Source organism: Ictidomys tridecemlineatus, chromosome 3 (assembly GCF_052094955.1).
Source record: "Ictidomys tridecemlineatus isolate mIctTri1 chromosome 3, mIctTri1.hap1, whole genome shotgun sequence".
NCBI lineage: Eukaryota > Metazoa > Chordata > Mammalia > Rodentia > Sciuridae > Ictidomys > Ictidomys tridecemlineatus.
In genome coordinates, this window is record NC_135479.1 from 38148922 (window position 1) to 38167631 (window position 18710).

Consider the following 18710-nt stretch of genomic DNA (forward strand, 5'->3'; position numbering starts at 1 on the left):
GACCCATGGCCTTCCAGGACGAGCCTCGAAACTGCCACTCTGAGAAGCTGGGTCGCCTTTCAGGTCTTCTCTGGACCAGTGCAGCCAGAAATGAGTCTTTACCACGACACCAGAAGTCTAGGAGCCACAGGGGCCCTCCTCTGTAGGAGGGTTATTGTTTAGGAATAAAGCAGGAATGTCTCAGGTGAACGCCCATCCCTAGCCAGTGTGGGGGGGTCCACATCTTGAGTTGCCCATTTAGGTGTTTGGAGTTCTTAGATTCTGCTACCCCCTTTTTTTTGGGCAGGGGAAGTAAAGCCTCCTTCGTTGACTGTCTGTAATTGTACCTTCCCAGGACCAAATAAAAAATACTGAAAAACCTTTTACTTGGTATATGCTGACACAGAAGAGGAGGAGGTGGAGGAGGAGAAGGAGGAGGAGGAGGAGGAGGAGGAGGAGGAGGAGGAAGAGGAGGAGGAGGAGGAGGTGGAGGAGGAGGAGGAGGAGGAGGAGGAGGAGGTGGAGGAAGAGGAGGTGGAGGAGGAGGAGGAGGAGGAAGAGGAGGAGGAGGAAGAGGAGGAGGAGGAGGAGGAGGAGGAGGAAGAGGAGAAGGAAGAGGAGGAGGAGGAGGAGGAGAGGAAGCTTTTCTGTTGGGCAAGCATTCTGTGGAAGAAGCTTTATCTTCTTAAAAACAATGCATGCTGGCTTAGAATACTTAGTATAATTTGCAGATTCAGTAATGACCCAGAACCACTGGGGAATTTTTTTTTTTTGGCTCTTTTTTCTTTACTCATGAACACATTAGGAATTTTATGAGATATAAGTTAAAATGGCTTTGTTATGAATGCTCTGTCAAAGTCATTTTACACCTTTCAGTAACTTACTTTCTTAATGCCTGGATGGTCAGGTTTTGAATGGAAGCATCAGACCTGACCCAGACCACTCTCTGCCATTGACATCGAGTCGATTTTCCTGGGATTCTAAATGACGCCAAGAGGCCGTTCAGAAATCTTTATTGACATCACTGTTTACCTCAGAGTCATGGAAGCGGGCTGCCTGGATCCATAGTACAAATAGTTTCAGGCTATGAAAACACTTCATGATTGATTTTAATGAATTGGAACACAGCTGCATATCACAACAAATATACCGATCTTCCAGGTGTAGCTTGATCAACTTTTAAAAATCTCTGTATGCATCCTGTAGCCGCCACTGACATCTAGACTGGCTTTTCTACCATCCCTGAACACTCTCTGGGTCCTTTCTCAGTTGATGATTCATCTTCCAGAGGTGGATGCTGCTGTGACCTCTGCCACTACTGATTACCTGATTGTCATGTAAATGGAATCATGTGGCAGGCACTCTGTTGGGTCTGAAATCTTCTGCATCCTATAATGCTTTTTTAAAAAACATTTTAATAGTCTCTCCTTTTTCATTGCTAAGTGGTAATCCACTTTATGAATGTACCATAGTGTGTATCCACATTTAGCCTGCTTCTAGTTTGAGCGCTGATGAATGGAGCTGCTATGAGCATTTTGGTTTAAGTGTTTTGTGTATACAAAAGCAGGTTTATCTTAAGGATTTACGCAGAAGTGGAATTTCTGAGTCACAGAATAAAACATGTGTCTGATTTTACGAGAAACCGCTGAACAGTTTACCAAATTTCCCACCAACAATGTCCAAGAGATTTCGTTTGCTTCATCTTGCACCGATGCTTGGAACTATCAATGTTTTCTATTTAAGACATGAGCGTGGGTTGATAGTAGTATTTCATTTTGCATTCAGTTGCATTTTCCTGGTCACCTGTAATATTGAGCTGCTTTTTAATATATTCATACATTATTTGAATAATTTTGTGAAATTATTTGAATCATTTTGTGAAAGGCCTGTTCACATTTTTTTCTCCATTTTTAATGAGATCGTTGTTTTTCTCTTATTAATTTGTGAGAATTCCTTATCTAGTCTTGATTAATGTGTTTTTCATACGCGGTATGAAATAAGTTCTTCCAGTCTTTGGCTTGGCTTCTTACTTTCTTAATATTTTATTCCAATGAATAGTTATTTTCGGCTTCAGTAAAGTCTAATGCACGTGCCTATTTTTACCGTATAGTTATGAGTTCTATGTTTTGTTCATTTCCCACCCTAAGACATTTACCGATGTTTTCTTCTAGGTGTTCTTTGGCTTCAGATTTCATATTTGGGAGGCTTACCCATCCTAAATTAATTTTTGTGTATGGTAAAGGAACTTATTTTTTCTATGTACGATTACTCCAGAATCATTTACTTGAAAGTTTTCTTTTCCTTCATTGCATAATTCAAAAATCAAATCAATGTGTTTATGTATGTATGTGTGAGTGTGTGAGTGTGTATGTGTGTGTGTGTGTGTATGTGTGTGTGTGTGTGTATGTGTGTGTGTGTGTGTGTGTTTGATTTTTATATGTTAGCTTGCCTGGATCCATGGAGTACCAGGATATTTGGTAGAATATTATCCTGGGTGTTTCCATGAGTTTGTTTTGGGATGAACTTAACACTTCAATAGGGAGACTGGGTACAGCAGATTGCCCTCCCTAATGTGGGTGAGCCTCATCTGATCAGCTGAAGGCTTGAATTAAACAAAAAAGGCTGCCTCTTCTTTGATTGAGAGAGAATTTTCTACCTGCTCACCTTTGGAGTGTGACATGAGGTTTTTCTTCCTGTTTTTGGACTGGAACTAGGATACCATTGGTTCTGCCGGGTTTCACATTGCTAAAGTCACTTCATAGGTCTTTGGGACTCGTCAACTTCCACAGTCACGTAAGCCAATTCCTTGTAATCTCATTCTCTGTGTCTCTCTATTTATCCATTATCTTATCTAGTTCTCTGAAGAACCCTGACTAATGCAGATTTATCTGTCTAAACTTTATAAATAGGTAAACTCTATGTGTATTATGCAACTACTTTGCTAAAATCTTTTTTGAACTCTCTACTTGGCTCAAATGATCTGTTGCCTACTCTTATGCCAATAAAGCACTATACTAATTATTGTTGTTTTATGGTGATTTCTGAAATCGGATAATGCATATTTTTCAACTACATTCTTTTCAAGGTTGTTTTAGCTATACTTAGTTCTTTGCATGTTCACATAAATTTCTACATAAAAAAAGGACAGTGGGGGATGTAATCATGATTGCTTTGACTCTTTTCTTTTTTTTTTTTTTTGTTCCTGAAATAAAAGTGTTTACTGGGCCATTCTAGAATCTAGCTAGACCAGGTCCAGGGACAAGTGCCCACAACCACCAACATCAAGGCTGAGCATCACCTGGCAAATATGCCACATTGATGCTTAGTGATAAATCGACACCTTCATATTGTTGAGTTTTCTACTCCGTAAGTGGGGCTTATATCTCTCCATTTATTTAGGTTATTTATTTTTCCCTTAGGTATGTTCAATAGTCTTATGGAGATGGCACACATCTTTTTAAGTTTATTCTATTGTATTTTACATTTTTACAATGATACAATAGGTGGCATTTGACATTTTCAATATTCCAACTGTTCTTTATTAATATACAGACATTCAACTAATTTCTGTGTATTAACTTAAGTTTCTTTGGTCTTGAACAATGCACTCATTAGTTATGGTAGTTCTTGCAGGTTTTCTTGAGGTTGATATGCATGATCCTGTCATCTGCAAATGGCATTTTAAGTTCTTGCTCCCTAACCTTTCTGTATCTATTTGTGGTTTCTTGGCTCCCTGCACAGACCAAGGTCTTGAGAACTATGTGGAAAGCACCAGGAGATGCTGGATATCCTGACCTTGGGTGCTCTTCTTACATCTCCTAAGATCTGTATTTCCAGCTGAATGGTTTCCCATAAGCCTTTGGATTTTTTTTTTTTTTACAGTGAAATATTGTTCTGGTAACAAATGCACTCAGCCTTTGTCTTTCTGAAGACATCATTAGATTGAAACAACACTATGAATACAATTTACCCGCTTGATATGTTGACACCCAACCACTGCAAAATGCAAATTTTTTTCCCACATACACAGGAAACATTCATCAAACTGACTGTATGATGAACTACAAAGCAAGTCTCAATAAACACAAAATACTTGCAAATATAAAGAATATATATATATATTGAATTATTGTGGAATTAGATTAAAACAAATAGCAAAATGATTACTTCTTGTAATATGTCAAAGCTTGAAAAGTTAGTCATGTTCATCAAAATAATTCACAGATTAATGATGAAATCTTTAATAAATCTTTCCTGAAAATATGTTTTGAAATAAATCATGACAATGTGTCTGTCGTATCAAAATTTGTGGGGATAGAGTGCAAGCTGTGTTTAGAAGTTTCCTAGACTTAAATGAGTCTACGAAAAAGAGAGCTTCAAATGAATAATCTAAGTACTCAGCTCAAGAATTAGAAATAGCATAGAAAATGAAACCCCCAACATAGAAGGAAACATCTTTTATGGTCCTAGATGTACGGAGCTTGAAAAATCTTAGCAAATGGAACCCGGCCATGTCCGAAATAAGAATAGGTTGTCACTCGGTTGGTTTGACCAGAGGAAATACCAGCTGGTTGAAAATTGGAAAACCAATGAATGTGTTTCACCACAATTACAAAATAAAGTAGGAAAAAAAAATTCCAATTCTCTGAATAGAAAATCATCTGAAATTTCAAAAGTCATCTATGCTAAAGGGGGAACAAAAAAGCTGAGCAAACAAGGAAGTATAAGAAATTTCTTTAGAGTATTTTATAAATATCCTTTAGCAAGCATGACACTTAATATAGAATATTGGAACTTTCCTTTGTGAGCAGGGCCAGGACAGGAATGTCCACTGCCATCAACGTCTCATGAAGCGCCTCGTGAATTGCAGCACAAGGCAATTTGGTGCTGACATAGAATTATAATGATTATAGAGGAAGAAGTAAAACTGTCATGTATTTACATGAATCATTGTCTGAAAGACATCTGAGTCTACAGATAAGCTATTATAGATAATAAGTAACTTTAGCCTATTTATTAATAATACAAAAATTGATTTTACTTTTATACCTAGGTGACTGATGTTAAGTAAGGCCATTTCTTAAGTGACATAATTTCCAAAGACTTATAAAAGCCCCAAATACTAAAGAATAACTCTGACAAGACTCGCGCAATGAATGTGTAGAAAATTGTTAAGCATTATTGAGAGGCGTTAAAGAAGGTGAGCCCATGCACACGAATTGGAAGAGGCCATATGATCAATTTGTCAATTCCTCTCCAAACCCAATGCCATCTCAATTAAAATCCAAGCAAAGTTCCTCCACTTATCAAAGAAAACATTTGTCCTTTGGTTAGGGGAGGAATTGGCTTACTACACTTAGCATAACATTTTCCAGTTCCATCCATTTACCTGCAGGTATAACAAATTAGATCAAATAAATAAATTAATTAGTTAAAAATATCCAAGCAAGGGTTTCATGAAAATTGATAAGATTATTCTCAATTTTAGAAGAAATACAAAAAAAACCCACCCCAAAATAGTCAAGAATCTTAAAGAACAACAAAGTTAGAATTTATGCTATCAGATTTTAATCCTGATTAAAAAGCTATAGTCATTAGAACTTATCCCATTGCTCCTAGAATAGATAAATATAACTAAGGGAACAGGTTAGATGGTATAGAAGTAAGACCATACATTAGAACTTATCCCATTGCTCCTAGAATAGATAAATATAACTAAGGGAACAGGTTAGATGGTATAGAAGTAAGACCATACATGTATACACATTAGATTTATAACAAAGTTTGTACTTCTGAATAGTTAGAAAAAAATAGCCTTCAGAATAACCAATTCTGGATTAATGGGAAATTCATATGGGACAATCAAATCTTGTCCCCTACCTTTCATCGTGCACAAAAATTAATTAATGGTGAATTGCAGCTCTAAATGTGAACAGAATAAAAAGCTTTCAGAAGATATCCTAAGAATATATTCATGATCTTGAGTTTAAAAATATTTTTTTAACAGAAAGCAAAATCATTGTCTATAACAGAGCACAATGATACATGAACTCTGTTAAAGTTATAAACCTGCTTTCATCAGAGACCATTATTAATGGTCACAGATTGTGAGAAGACTTTTTTTCAATTCATATGTCTGGCTAAGGATTCCTATTTGGAATACAGAAAATATTTCTAATTCATAACAAAAAAACCCCAGACTATCTAAACAAAAGTAGATGAAAGAATTCAATTAAAACTTCATTAAATAAGATATTCAACAAACTTTTGAGTAGATGAGCAACCTCATTAGTCATGTGAGAAACACAAATTAAAACCACAAGGTGGGAGTATACATGTAATCAGAATGGTGAACTAAAACAAATGGGCGATAGTGGGTGTTGCAATACCAGATGTGAACGGCTCACATTCTCCTCTTCCCATCCATCCGTCCATTCATCCATAGACCGATGACAATATGTAACATCCATCTCTATCTAAATCATCTATATATCTGACCACCTACCTACCTATTCATCCGTGGAATTGTTTGAACCATTTGAGCTTACCTTGCAGGTAGGATGCCTAATTACACTTTAGTGCTTCAATGTATATTTCTTAAAAGCAAAGAGCCAGGCATGGTGGCACACGCCTGTAATCCCAGTGCCTCGGGAGGCTGAGGCAGGAGGATTGCGAGTTCAAAGCCAGCCTCAGCAACAGCGAGGTGCTAAGCAACTCGGTGAAAACCCTGTCTCTAAATAAAATCCCCCCAAAATAAACAGTGCTGGGGATGTGGCTCAGTGGGCAAGTGCCCCTGGGTTCAATCCCCGGTACCCCCGCCCCGCCAACCAAAAAAAGAAAAAAGAAAAGATACTCTCCTTCAGAACAACAGGACAAACACCAGGGTCAAAAAATTAACATCAGTCCAGCATTACTATCTGATCTAGACACCCCATTCAAATTTTGTTCATTGTCCCAACAATGTCCTTTACAGATTCGGGATCCAATCAAGGTCATGTGAGGTACTTAACTGTCCTGTCTCTCTAGTCCCTGTCAATATGAACAGTCCCTCAGTCTTTTCTTGTCTTTATGAGCTGGACGGTAAGGCCAGTTACTCAGTAGAATCTCGCCTAGTTTCACTGGTCTGGGGCTTTCTTACGATGAGGTCCAGCGTGTGTGTTTCTGGCAGGAGACTATTGGAAGCAATGCTGTGTTCTCAGTGGACACTCCCAGGAGCCTCACATGATTGGTCCCATTACAGGAGATGTTAACTTTTATTACTAGGTTAAATATTCTCTGCAACTCTCTTATTAATGACATGCGTCAATTAATAAGTATTATGTGCTTATTCATTCGTAAGTTCTTCTTAGTTATGTATGGGGAGAGACTTTGAGGTTATGTCAGCGGTCTGTTCTTTTTTTAATGTTATTGTATTTTTTATACCTTTATTTCGTTGATTTATTTTTAATGCTAGGCAAGCGCTCTACCGCTGAGCCACAACCCCAGCTCCGAGTCTGTTCTTAATCATATTCTCACCTGTTGGTTTCAGCAACCACAGAGGAGTCTTGCCTGAATCAACGGTCACTCTGATGGTCACCAGATGGTCATTTCCCTAACCCCACTGGTTCCTTCTATATTTATTGGTGAGCAATTAAGTTAGAACTTTTCCTTCTCTGATTTTACTCAATGGGTTCAAATAATTATTTTGCATTTTGAAAATGATTGCATTTATTTTGGTGAATCGAATTGTTCCGGATTGACATTCATGAGCCTATTTGAACGGGTTCTTGTGTGTTTTTGACATATCCCTTTTTTTCTTTGAGAGCTATACTTTGTTTTTCTTTAATACAATAAGATATTCCAACTCTAGAGTCAGCCCTTTATCCCAGGGGCTCTTGATTTCTTTAGTGGGGAGTATTTATAAATTGGGCACTTGGTGTTCATATTGCTACATGTTTGTCATTATTTCTAGGTTTTCTCAGTGAATATAACCAATATCCATGTTTGTGTTTGTGTGTGTGTGTTTGTCTAGTTCTAGGTTGATCTCTATACCCTGTATGCTTGCTTGCCTGATATTATCTATCTCTCATTTGTTTATCTATCTATTCATCCGCCCATCTTTAACCATAGGTTCACACCACAACTTCCAATTCTAGGTTAATATAATAATAGCAGAAGTTGTTTTTTTTTTAACCTTTTCTTTCCAGTAATCCACATTTCTAGGAAACTTCTCTAACCATGAATGACTTGACTTCCATCATCTTTGATCCATTTATTTATTTGCTCAGTTCATTTCTACGTCATCATTTTCCTAGCCACGTGGCTACTGAGTACCATCCCTGTCTATCCTGACTTGTGAACTTACCCACTGGGACCCAGTCCTGGTGCCAAAGAACTCGCCTTTAAGTCCCTGATCTTGGTCCCAGGCCCAGTGAGTGCACCAACCAAGTAGGCTGGCCCTGACCCCTGGCTACTTGCTGGTCAAGATCCAGACATGGACCAAGGACAAGGGGGAAAATTTTGTCTGTATAAAATAATGAATCAGTAAAACAGGAATGGACGCTAGGACCTATGTGCAGACAACATTTGGGAAGGGCCCTCAGGGATCAGGACCCAGGGGACAGCAGAGTGAGATGGGGACAGAGGAGGAACAATACAAACCACATGGTCAAGGTCAACCTTCCTGGAACAACCTTGGAAGCTTACCACCGGAAGGAGCGGTTTAAACATCTGCCTCCACCCAGCCTTGGTAGAGAGCTCTTGCCCCCAGGGCTCACTTCTCCACGCTTCTGAGAAGTGAGGCAAGTAGCAGGGTGAGCCCGCTCCTCATCCAAGGCAGAGCCTGCAGGAAGAGAGAAAGAAAGAAGTAGCAGACACAGAACAGAAGCCCAGAGAGGGTGCTGAGTCACAGCCCAGACTGTCTGCCCGAGCCAGGGTGAAGTCAAGGTGAACCTCAGAGGAGGAGCCCTGGGCGGTGACCGCCCCAGTTCTTTGTCCCCAGTTTACAAAGTAGTGAGCTGGAACTCACAGATAAGAACCAGTTTGTGGAAGGGTGTGGACTTTCAGGCATTAATGTTCAAGTCAGGGCCCATACAAAAATCTCAGCATGTACATCAGCGGTGGGCAGATAACAAATTATGAGCCTGCTTCCCAAACCTTCCAAGGAAGCAGGGAGGAGAGGCTGACCCTGATGCCGTGTGGGTCAGAACCGTCTCCATTGTAAAGCAGGCCCTGATGCGGAGCGGGCAGCTCATCAGAAGCACACGGTCAGGGAGCCACTCAGACAGGATTGGATGCTAGCGTGACATGGCCCCGGGATGGGTATGGGTTTCTTTCTCTTTGTGTCTTGACTTTTAGATTCAATTAATATGTAATTTTGCATCTTATCCTTAAACATGATGTACACAACTATTATGTGATCACAAATTCTTCATAAATAAAATAGGCAATTGCTAGGAGCTGAAAATAAAATTAAAAAAAAATGATGATATAATTATTTAAGTAGTGTTTGATCCCATTGCACAACAGTCACAACAGTGGTTTGAAGTGTAATGGCATAATCCCAGAGCACAAGGGAATGAAATTGGAGTTGGGTCTTTTGGTTGCATGTCAGTTTTAGGGGTGAATCTTCATGCCTTTGGATTCTGGGACTTGGGGTCCAGGATGAACCCTGGACCCAATTTTGTATATGCCCAGTTTGGCCTTGAAGCTGTGGAAAAAAGAGGCTAGAATTGGATAGAGCCCTTGCCTGCCTGCTATCGTCTGTCTATCTATCTATCTATCTATCTATCTATCTATCTATCTATCTATCTATCTATCTATCTGTCTGTCTGTCTATCTGTCTATCATCTATCTCCAGCTGCTCACAAAGTTGACCTTGACCATGCAGAGTGTATTGTTTTTCCTCTGCCTCCATCTCACTTTGCTGCCCCCTCAGTCCTGATCCCTGAAGGCCCTTCCCAAATAAAATGTCCTCACATAGGTCCAGCCTCAGTTCCCATTTCCTTCATTCATTGTTTCTTACAAGCAAAATTCCCCCCTCCGTCTCCCACCCAGCTGCTCCTCTGCTGCTGCATTGCTCCGGGTCTTTGGCTGTGCTACTTTGAACTTTGGTGGGATCTTGTCTGCAGTCAGGTGATGTCAGACTCAGGGCTGATTTTCCAATAAGCAGCGTCCCTGGCTGACTCTATGGTTTTCATTTCCAAGCACTTTCCCTCCCCACTCTGCCCCTGTTAACAGACAAGGCCATGTTTTCAAGAGCAGTGAGGGGACAGCTGGAGGACTCTGTGAGGTCTTTGGCCGGATCCCCCTCACTTCCTTCCTGTGACACAGTCCTGTCTCCACTTTTGGATGGGGCATCTTAATGCCAGGATCAGAACCCAAGTCCCCTGCCTTCTGGGATTCTAAGTATGCTGGAGTTGTGGCATCTCTCCACATGATCCTGAACCAGGCCCTGTGGGGTCCGTTGGACAGGACAATAAATCTCTTTTCTCTTCATGAGGGGTCTGGTCTGTGTGCCTCCATGTGGGGGATCATGTGTCTCAAAGATAAGTCACTAGGTTCTTGGAGTATAGGGACTCTTGAGCTTAAGAGGTTACCAAGAAGAGAAGGTCCCATGCCTTTAAATGGATGCTTGCAAGTTCTTGGGATTGAGGATGAGGATATAGTGATCATGATGCTTTAGTCCATTCTTGCTGCTATAACAAAATACCTTAGGCTGGGTAATTTATAAATAACAGAAATTTATTTCTCTAGGTTCTGGAGGCTGGGAAGTCCAAGATCAAGGCACTGGTAGATCTGATATCTGGAGAGGCCCTGTTCCTCATGGATTGCATCTGTAATGTATCCTCACAAGGTAAAAGGGCAGAACAAGCTCCCTCCAGCCTCTTCTATAAGAGCGCTTATGTCACTCAGAAGGGCAGACCCCTTGTGAATTACTCAGCTCCCAAAGGCCAGGTGTTTTAGGCAGTTTGACGTCACTGTGATCAAAATACCTACAAAGAATAATTTAGAGGAAGAAAAGTTTATTTTGGTTCATGGTTTCAGAGATTTCAGCCCACGGTTAGTCGAATCCATAAGCTCTTGGTCAGAGTGATGCAGAATATCATGGCAGAGGGCATGGCAACCAGAAATCAGAGAGAGAGAGCTCCACCCACCCAGGACAAAATATTAAATCCAAAGGCGACCTACTACCTCCAGCCTCACCCTACCCATCTACAGCTGCCGCTCAGTTCATCCACTGATTAACCTAATCATTTCATTTCTGAAAATTCTTTCATTGCCTCACACATGAGCTTTTGGGGAATCCCTTATATGTAAACCATAACACAAGGGCTTGTATATGGTTTGTCCCCAAGGGCTTGGGGACAGTGTGGCAATGTGGAGGTAGTGGGACCTCTAAGAAATGAGGCCTGGTAGAAGGCAGGGTGGGTCATGGGGCTCCACCCTCGTGAATCAGTGCTGGTCTCTAGGAGTAGTTTGGATCTCACGGGAAGGAGTTATCTGGAGAGTGGGTTGTGATCAAGCAAGGCCACCCCATGTGCTTGGCCCCTTCTGCATACAGCTATTTCCCTCGTTGATTCTCTGCCACGTGGTGACTGCAGTCAGGGGCTCCTTGCAAGAGGTAGTACCATGTCTCTAGTCACCAGCCCAATAAACTTGTTTTTTCATCCAGTGTCCGAACGCAGGTATTTTTTTGTTTTTATAGTGACACTTAAATGAACTAAGACACGGGGAGAAGTGTTATCATGAGTTTTAGAGGGACACAAACATTCAGCCCATAACAGGGATAAATTAATTTTGAGTCTCAGAACTGCCATCACAGGAGATGAGGTCTGCCCTAGTCCCCCGGTCGTCCCTCTACAGCCTTCTCTGGCTCATTCCACCTCACTTCTCCCTCAATGTGACCTTGCTCAGACCCTCGCCGTCTTCCTGCTCCACTGCAGTGGGATGCTCTCAGTCCCTTCCCTTCCTCATGCACTCGGTCACCAGGTTGTTCTTCCTGGTGTGTGGCTCTAAATGTGTCACTCTCCTCCTGTGCTATTTGAAAACTTGCAGCTAGTCCCTATTATCTGCTAACCTTCTCATCTGAAGTTCTAGATCCCCTATGATTTGGATCTAACCTTTCTAAAATCCCAAACTCCCCTGTCTTTTCAGAGTCTAGCTGAGTGGGATCCCTCCTTCCGGGTCCCTGCCCTCTTCTCCCTCTTCTGCAATAGATCACATACACCATCCCTCCAGGACTGTCATGTTGAAGGGTCCTCCTCATGAGAAGCCCTAAGTGGATGTGGGTTATGGACATCTAGTTTCCTTGGAGGTCTGGTCTCACTCCTGAGGTATGACTCTTGAGTTGGAGATTTAATTAGGTGGAGAAAATTGGGCTTATGGAGAAAAGTTTGTAGATTGTCCCAAAAGATCCAAGAGAGAGACTTTGGGCAAAGATAGGTGTGGTGAGAAAAATGGGCGTGGAGATCCTAACACACAGGGAGAACTGCTCCTACCAAGTTCTTCCTGAACCTCAGTCGAGTCCAATCCAGCCAAAACCATCCTGCGGGGTGGCACCATACACCCCAACTCCAACCTCTGTAGCTGTGTTCCGCTTCTCAGTTAAATGCTACCATGTGCAAAATAAGAGTAAGTAGCTTAAAATGATATATATATTTTTTTCCTGTAGAAGATTCCAGAATCATATCACGACATTAAACCTAACAGTATAAAGCACACACTTGACTTGAAAGGGCACTATTTGTTTCCCGCCGAGATAGAGAGTAAAGAAGAATGTGTATGTATCAATGCCCTTGGATATGGATCTCATAATCCCCTCAGGTGGGTGGGAGGGAGGACAATGACATGTTGCCAGGAATTTGACTTCATAGACAAAAATAAATAAATAAATAAAGAGAACCACATCGCCAGGATTTTGCATTTTACATTCACTTTATTTGGCGTATTAAGTCAAAATATAATTGACTTAAATATGATCAAGAATTATTGTGTTTTGAATTAATAAAGCGAAGCACCTCTTTTCATCTGTTAGGGTAAAATACTGTCACACTGCCCCTGGGGAAAATACACAGAGGTTTATCTTCAGGCTCTGACTCTCAGGCCATGTGCGAGGGTTCAAGGCTTCGGAGTTTGAGAGTTTTGGTTCAGGAGCGTCATAGAATCCTTGACCCAGTTCTCACTGGGGTCAGCACAGATCTCCTTACCCCGTTTGGTCTTGAAGCTGTGGGGGAAACGTGGCATGGTTAGATGGAGGGTCTTGAGAAGTCGGCCCAAGAGCATGGCCCATGGGTCCCTAGACCTCATGAGCCCTTGCTGCATGTGGTCATGAATCCTGACCTCTTGACTGAGGGACACTTGCCTGAGGGTGCTGGGCATGGTCTACTTACATCACCGCTACTTTTGGACATTGGGTGCTGGTGATTGTGTAGCTCTGCAGCTTCTGGATGGGGATCCTCCTGTTGATAGTGCTAAAGCAGCAGGTGATGGGCATCAACGGTGCACCTGAAAGCAATATTGCCAAGAGTGAGACAGGCCGGAGACATGTGTGCACTCACAGGGAAGGAGAAGGCAGGAGAAGACCTAGGAGTCACCGTTGCCAAGTCCAGGGCCTGAGTCCAGATCCCAGAGATAAAACGCTACCCAAGTCGGTTTCCTCCATGGAACGATGGGGCTCCTCACTGTGGACTAGGAACTGAGAAATCTCTTCTGCTAATTCAAAACTCCTGACACGGAGAAAACAAAGACCTTGCTTCCCAGCTAGTTGTCCCCATGGGCTTTACAGCAAATCTGGGTCATATGCTGAGAACCCTCTGCATTCTTATCCTTACACAATCCCTGTTGTAAAAGCTGCACTGGATTATGATCCCAAATTTGAAACTTCAAGGAACCCTACTATGGTCCTTTCTACCCAGAGTGGGAAGGGCAGCTTCCCCAAACAATGTGAGCAGGTCGATGATGTGTCTGCACTCAGGGTCCCTTCCCAAAGTTGGTGTCAGGAGAGATCAGGGGGACTGATCTTGGTGGCCTGGGGATTCAGTTCTGGCTCTGGCTCTGACTAACTGTGACTAGCGATGGCTCTTCCCAGCTTCTTAACCTCACAGTTCTCCATCTTCAACGTGCAGGCGAGGCAGCCAGGCTGAGATGACATGTGCTGGGACGTTGGTGCCTGTGGTCATTAGAAGTTCAAGGTGAGGGAAGGAGGGCTTTACCTGGCTGAGACTGCTCCTGGGAGCTGACGGTGGCTGCTGTGAGCAGCAGGCACAGAAGTGCCACAGAGACCTTCATGGTGGAGGGTGCAGGCGTGGAGAGAGAGAGAGAGAGAGAGAGAGGTTTCTGGATTAGTCTCCTCCGTCTCTCTGCTCCTCTGGAGGCTCCACCTGCCTTTTATAGGGATCAGAGAGCCTGGGCAGGGTTGGGGATCAGGGAAGAAAGAAGAACCTGAATGTGCTGAGCAGACATCAGATCCTGGGGTGATTTCCAGATAATAGAGAAGGAAGCTATGTAGTTTCTTTTTCTTAAATTTTGTAGAACAGGGGAGGAAGGATATGTGCTTCTACCCAGTAAGGCCTAGGAAGTGATCTCATTGGACTACTCAGGGCTCTCATTTCTTCCAAATGGAAATGATCGGTAGGAAAGACAGACTGGCAGCTGAAGTCACACTAGAGACTGTGAGGCAAGGGCTGCCCCTCCGAGGAACCAGGAGGTCCTGGATGGGACCCTCAGGGGTCGCCTGTGAACTTCATCACCAGCAGGCCACAGCAGTGGGGCTGCCACTGATCTTTTTATTGTCTCATAGAATCACAGAGCAAGCAACCTTTCCAAACCGGCTCCTTTCCCTAAGCAACATGCATTTGAGGTTCCTCCATGTCTTTATAGATGTGGATAGCTCCTTTCTGTCTTTAAAGAATTATGTTATGTATGTAGCATAACATAAAATTTACCCTCCTAGCCAGTAAGTGTGCAGTTCATTGGCATCAAATATATGAGTATGTTCACATTGTTGTGCAATCAATCTCCATAATTCCCCCTCCCCTGCCTTTTTTTTTTTTCTCTGTATCAGGGATTGAAAGCAGAGATGCTAAACCACTGAGCCACATCCCCATCCCTTTTTATCTTCTATTTTGGAACAGGGTCTTGCTAAGTTGCTTAGGGGCTTGCTAAGTTGCTGAGGCTGGCCTGAACATGCAATCCTACTGCCTCAGCCTCCTGAGCTGCTGGGATTAGAAGCATGCACCATGGCACCAGGCCTCCAAAACGCTTTTCATTTTGTAAATGAAACTGTCTATACATTAAACCAGTACTCACCTCCTCCTAGTCCCTGGTGACCATGGTTTTTACTTACTGTCTTTGCCATTTTGATTGTCTACCGCACATAATTGGAGTCATAAAATATTTGACTTTTTGTGACTGTCTTACTTTACTTAGCAAAATATTCTCAAGGATCATTCAGACTGTGGCCTATGTCAAATTTCTTTTCTTTCTCAGGTTGAATAAGATTCCAAGTTACGCATCTGCCACAGTGTGCTTGCCATTCATCTGTTGATGGACACTTAGACAGCTTTCACATTTTAGCTATTGCAAGTCAGGTTACTATGAACTTGGGTGAACAAATATCTCTCCAAGACACAATTTAAATTCCTCTGGATGTATATATCTAGAGGTAGGCACAATTTAAATATCTCTTCAAGTCATTATTTATTTATTTATTTATTTTAGTGCTGGGGATTGAACCCAGGGCCTTATGCATGCAAGGCAAGCACTCTACCAAATGAACTACATCCCCAGCCCTCAAGACACAATTTAAATTTCTTGGGTATATTTACTCACAAGTGGAATTGTTGTATTGGATGATAATTATATTTTTTGATTTTTTAAAGTCCTTCCCTACTGTTTTCTACAGTGGCTATGCCATTTTATATTCCCATCAACCATGAACAATGGCTTTATTCTCCCCACATTTTTGCCAACACTTGTTATTTTCTGTCTCTTTCATAGTAATATGAAATAGATGTGAGGTAGTATCTCATTATACTTTTGACTTTTATTTTTTCTAATAATTAGTGATGTTGAGCACTATTTCATGGGCTTATGAGCTATTCACTATATGTTCTTAGGAAAAGTGTCTATTCAAACCTTTTGCCCATTTCTGAATCTCATTACTTTTAGGAGCTCTCTGTTTATTCTGTATATCAATTCTTTATTAAATATGTGATTTGCAAATATTTCTCCTCTCCTATGGGTGGATTTTTATTTCATTGGAATTGCTTATGATGAACAAATTTTTTAAATTGTCATCGAGTCTGATTTGTCTTTTTACTGCGTGTGCCTTTGGTGCCAAATCTAAGAAGTCACTGCCAGATCCAATGTCATGTGCTTTTGACACCATCACCAAATTCAAGGTTGCCAAGGTTTTCTCATATATTATCTTCTAGAAGTTTTATAGTTTTGAATTTTAAACTGTAAGTGGACTTAGATCTATGACTCATTTTAAGTTTTTTTTTTTTTTTTTTTTGTGTGTGTGTGTGTAAGCCATAAGGTCTGTTTCCGGATATTTCTTTTTTGCACAATTGTGTGGTTGCTACAAATATTATTTATTGAAAAATCTACCCTTTCTCCGTTGAACTGCCTTTGCTACTTTTTTCAAAGATTCGCAGACACTATTTGTGTGGGAAAAGGGCACTCAGTCCTTTTCCATTGATCTATTTGTCTTTTCCTACACCAGTGCCACAGGGTCTTGAAGTCCCCTAGTGTCAATCTTCTGACTTCTTTTGTATTGTGTTAGCTCTTCTGGATCTTCTGCAGCTCCGTGTGAATTTGTGAATCAGTTTGTCAATACCCACGAAATACCTTCTGAAATTTGGATTGGGACTAAGCTGAACGTGTAGATCAAGTTGGGAACAACCAGCATGATGACAATATTGACTCTTTCTGCCTGGAAACATGGAACATCTCTCCAGTTATTTAGATGACCTTAAATTTTTTTAAAATCAGTTTTGCAGTTTTTCTCATATATATTTTCTTAGATTAACTCCTGGGTATTTTTTTAGTGTTAATGTAAACCGCATGGTTATTAATTTCAAGTTCAAATTGTTCATTGCTGATGTATAGAAAAGCTATTGAAGTGTATATACTAACCTTGTATTTTGCAATCTTGCTAAAATCACTAATTAGTTGTTTGCGTTCCTTGCTGCTGGTGGTGGTCTTTTGATTTTCTGCCTAAGATAGTTAGGTCTTCTGAAGAGATAGTTTCCTTTCTTTCTTTTCATTCTGTGTATCTTTTTATTTTCTTGTCTTAATGATTTAGTGAGGACTCCTGTCATGATATTAAAATTGGAGTAGTGAGAAAGAACATCTTTGTCTTATTCTTAACCTTAGGAGAAAAATATCTAGTTCTTTACCACTACATATGTTGTTGGTTGTAGGCTTTTTGTAAATGTTTCTTAAGTTAAGGAACAACCTCTATATTCCAAGTTTGCTGAGAGTTTTTATCATGAACAGGTGTTGACTTTTGAGGGATGAATTTTTTTTATGAAGGGTGTGCTGTACCAGGGATTGAACTCAGGGACAACCACTAAGCCACATCCCCAAGCCCAGTTTTATATTTTATTTAGAGACAGGGTCTCACTGAGTTGCTTAGCACCTCACTTTTGCTGAGGCTGGCTTTGAAGGTGAGATCCTCCTACCTCAGCCTCCTGTGCTGCTGGGATTACAGGTGTGCGCCATCTCGTGTGGCTCCTGTCGGATTTGTTTTCTATATCTGCCCATAACATCATAAGACTTTCTCTTCAGCTTGTGGATGTGATAGATTGCATTAATTAATTTTTGAAGGTTGAACTGACCTTGCCTATCTGGAATAAATTCTGCTTGGTTGTGCTGTATAATTTTTTAAATACATTGGCTTATTTGCTAATATTTTTGTTGAGGAGTTTTGAATTAATGTTCACGAGTTCAGTCTACAGTTTTTGGTTGGTGTGTAATTTTCTTTGGTTGGAAGGCATTATCTAGTTTTGGTGTCAGGTGATCCTGGCCTCATAAACTGAATTTGGAAGTGTTCTCTTTTATTCTTGATTGTGCTATATAAAGTTTACCAATTTTCTTGGTTTTTTTTCAAAGAACCAATTTTGGTTTTGTTGATCTTCTTTATTATTTTCCTATTTTCTGCTCTAATTTTTCTTTCTTCTGCCTGTTTACATCTATATGGCTCTTCTTTTTCTCATTTTGCAGGCTAGAGCTTAGATTGTTAATTTTGAATCTTTCCTGTTTTCTAATATTTTTTTCATCTGATGTTGTCAGTTTCCTCCTAAGCATTGATTTGGTTTCATCTAGCAAATTTTGGTAAGTTGTATTTTCATTTTACGTAGTTCAAAATACTTAAAAATTTCTCTTGAGGTCTCTTTTCTGACTCATGTATCATTTAGAAGTATGTACTTTAATCTTCCAGTATTTGGGGAGCTTTCAGCTCTCTTTCTTTAATTGATTTCTAGCTTAATGTCATTGTGGTCTGAGAGCATACTTTATATGATTTCTGTTTTTTTAAAATTTGTTTATAACAAAACCATGGTCCATCTTGATGAATGTTACATGTGAACTTAAGAGGAATGTGTACTTTTTTTTTTAACTGGATAAAATATTCTAAAATGTGAATTAGATCCAGATGATGGAGGGTGCAGTTTAGTTCATCTATAACTTTGCTGATTTTCCTGCTGGATCTGACAATTACTGACAGAGATGTGTTGAAATCTCAAACA

The 18710-nt window shown here is 40.8% G+C and overlaps 1 protein-coding gene across 1 annotated transcript; it reads right to left on the reverse strand.

Annotated features, from left to right (window-relative positions):
• Nucleotides 1-12875: 12875 nt before the first annotated feature.
• On the reverse strand, nucleotides 12876-14307 carry LOC101973726 (C-C motif chemokine 8). The gene is made up of 3 exons (XM_005327775.4): nucleotides 14172-14307; nucleotides 13350-13464; nucleotides 12876-13183 (listed from the first exon to the last, which is right to left on the reverse strand). The coding sequence occupies exons 1-3, from the start codon at nucleotides 14245-14247 to the stop codon at nucleotides 13078-13080; spliced, it is 297 nt and encodes a 98-aa protein (XP_005327832.2). The 5' UTR covers nucleotides 14248-14307; the 3' UTR covers nucleotides 12876-13077.
• Nucleotides 14308-18710: the final 4403 nt, after the last annotated feature.

Coding starts and splice junctions, on each gene's coding strand:
- LOC101973726 (XM_005327775.4), bottom strand. CDS start 14,247: ATGAAGGTCTCTGTGGCACTTCTGTGCCTGCTGCTCACAGCAGCCACC. Junction 13,465..14,171: donor CCAGGAGCAGTCTCAGCCAG/GTAAAGCCCTCC, acceptor TATTGCTTTCAG/GTGCACCGTTGATGCCCATC. Junction 13,184..13,349: donor TGTCCAAAAGTAGCGGTGAT/GTAAGTAGACCA, acceptor TTTCCCCCACAG/CTTCAAGACCAAACGGGGTA.